The sequence below is a fragment of the Seriola lalandi genome, unplaced genomic scaffold (assembly GCF_002814215.2).
Source record: "Seriola lalandi dorsalis isolate HSWRI2012SDOR001 ecotype SW California unplaced genomic scaffold, Sedor1 jcf7180002054953, whole genome shotgun sequence".
In the NCBI taxonomy this organism is placed as follows: domain Eukaryota; kingdom Metazoa; phylum Chordata; class Actinopteri; order Carangiformes; family Carangidae; genus Seriola; species Seriola lalandi.
Window position 1 is genome coordinate 601848 of NW_019525504.1, and position 541 is coordinate 602388.

A 541-nucleotide genomic window follows, 5' to 3' on the forward strand; every position below is an offset into this window, starting at 1 on the left:
AAACCTGATCTTCTATGAATCAGACCTGACAGAGTGTGGCATCGATATCAGAGCAGCCTCAGTGTACTCAGGAGTGTTCACACAGATCTTTAAAGAGGAGAGAGGGCTGTATCAGGACAAGGTGTTCTGCTTCGTCCACCTGAGTGTTCAGGAGTTTCTGGCTGCTCTTCATGTCCATCTGACCTTCTTCAACTCTGGACTCAATCTACTCCCAGAAGAACAGTCAATGCGGACCTCCCTGTGGTCTAAATCCAAATTATTCTACCACAGTGCTGTAGACAAGGCCTTACAGAGTCCAAATGGACACCTGGACTTGTTCCTCCGCTTCCTCCTGGGTCTTTCACTGCAGACCAATCAGACTCTCCTGCTAGGTCTATTGAGACAGACAGGAAGTTACTCACAGACCAATCAGAAAACAGTCCAGTACATCAAGAGGAAGATTGAAGACACTCCCTCTGCAGAGAAAACCATCAACCTGTTCCACTGTCTGAATGAACTGAATGATCGTTCTCTAGTGGAGGAGATCCAACAGTCCCTGAGA

At 47.3% G+C, this 541-nt stretch overlaps 1 protein-coding gene across 1 annotated transcript in view; it reads left to right on the forward strand.

The window, feature by feature from the left end:
- LOC147817475 (protein NLRC3-like) overlaps nucleotides 1-541 on the forward strand; it is an 8902-nt gene that overhangs the window by 1987 nt on the left and 6374 nt on the right. Inside the window, 1 exon segment of the mRNA XM_087170553.1 lies at nucleotides 2-541. Coding sequence (XP_087026679.1) covers nucleotides 2-541 — 540 coding nt within the window.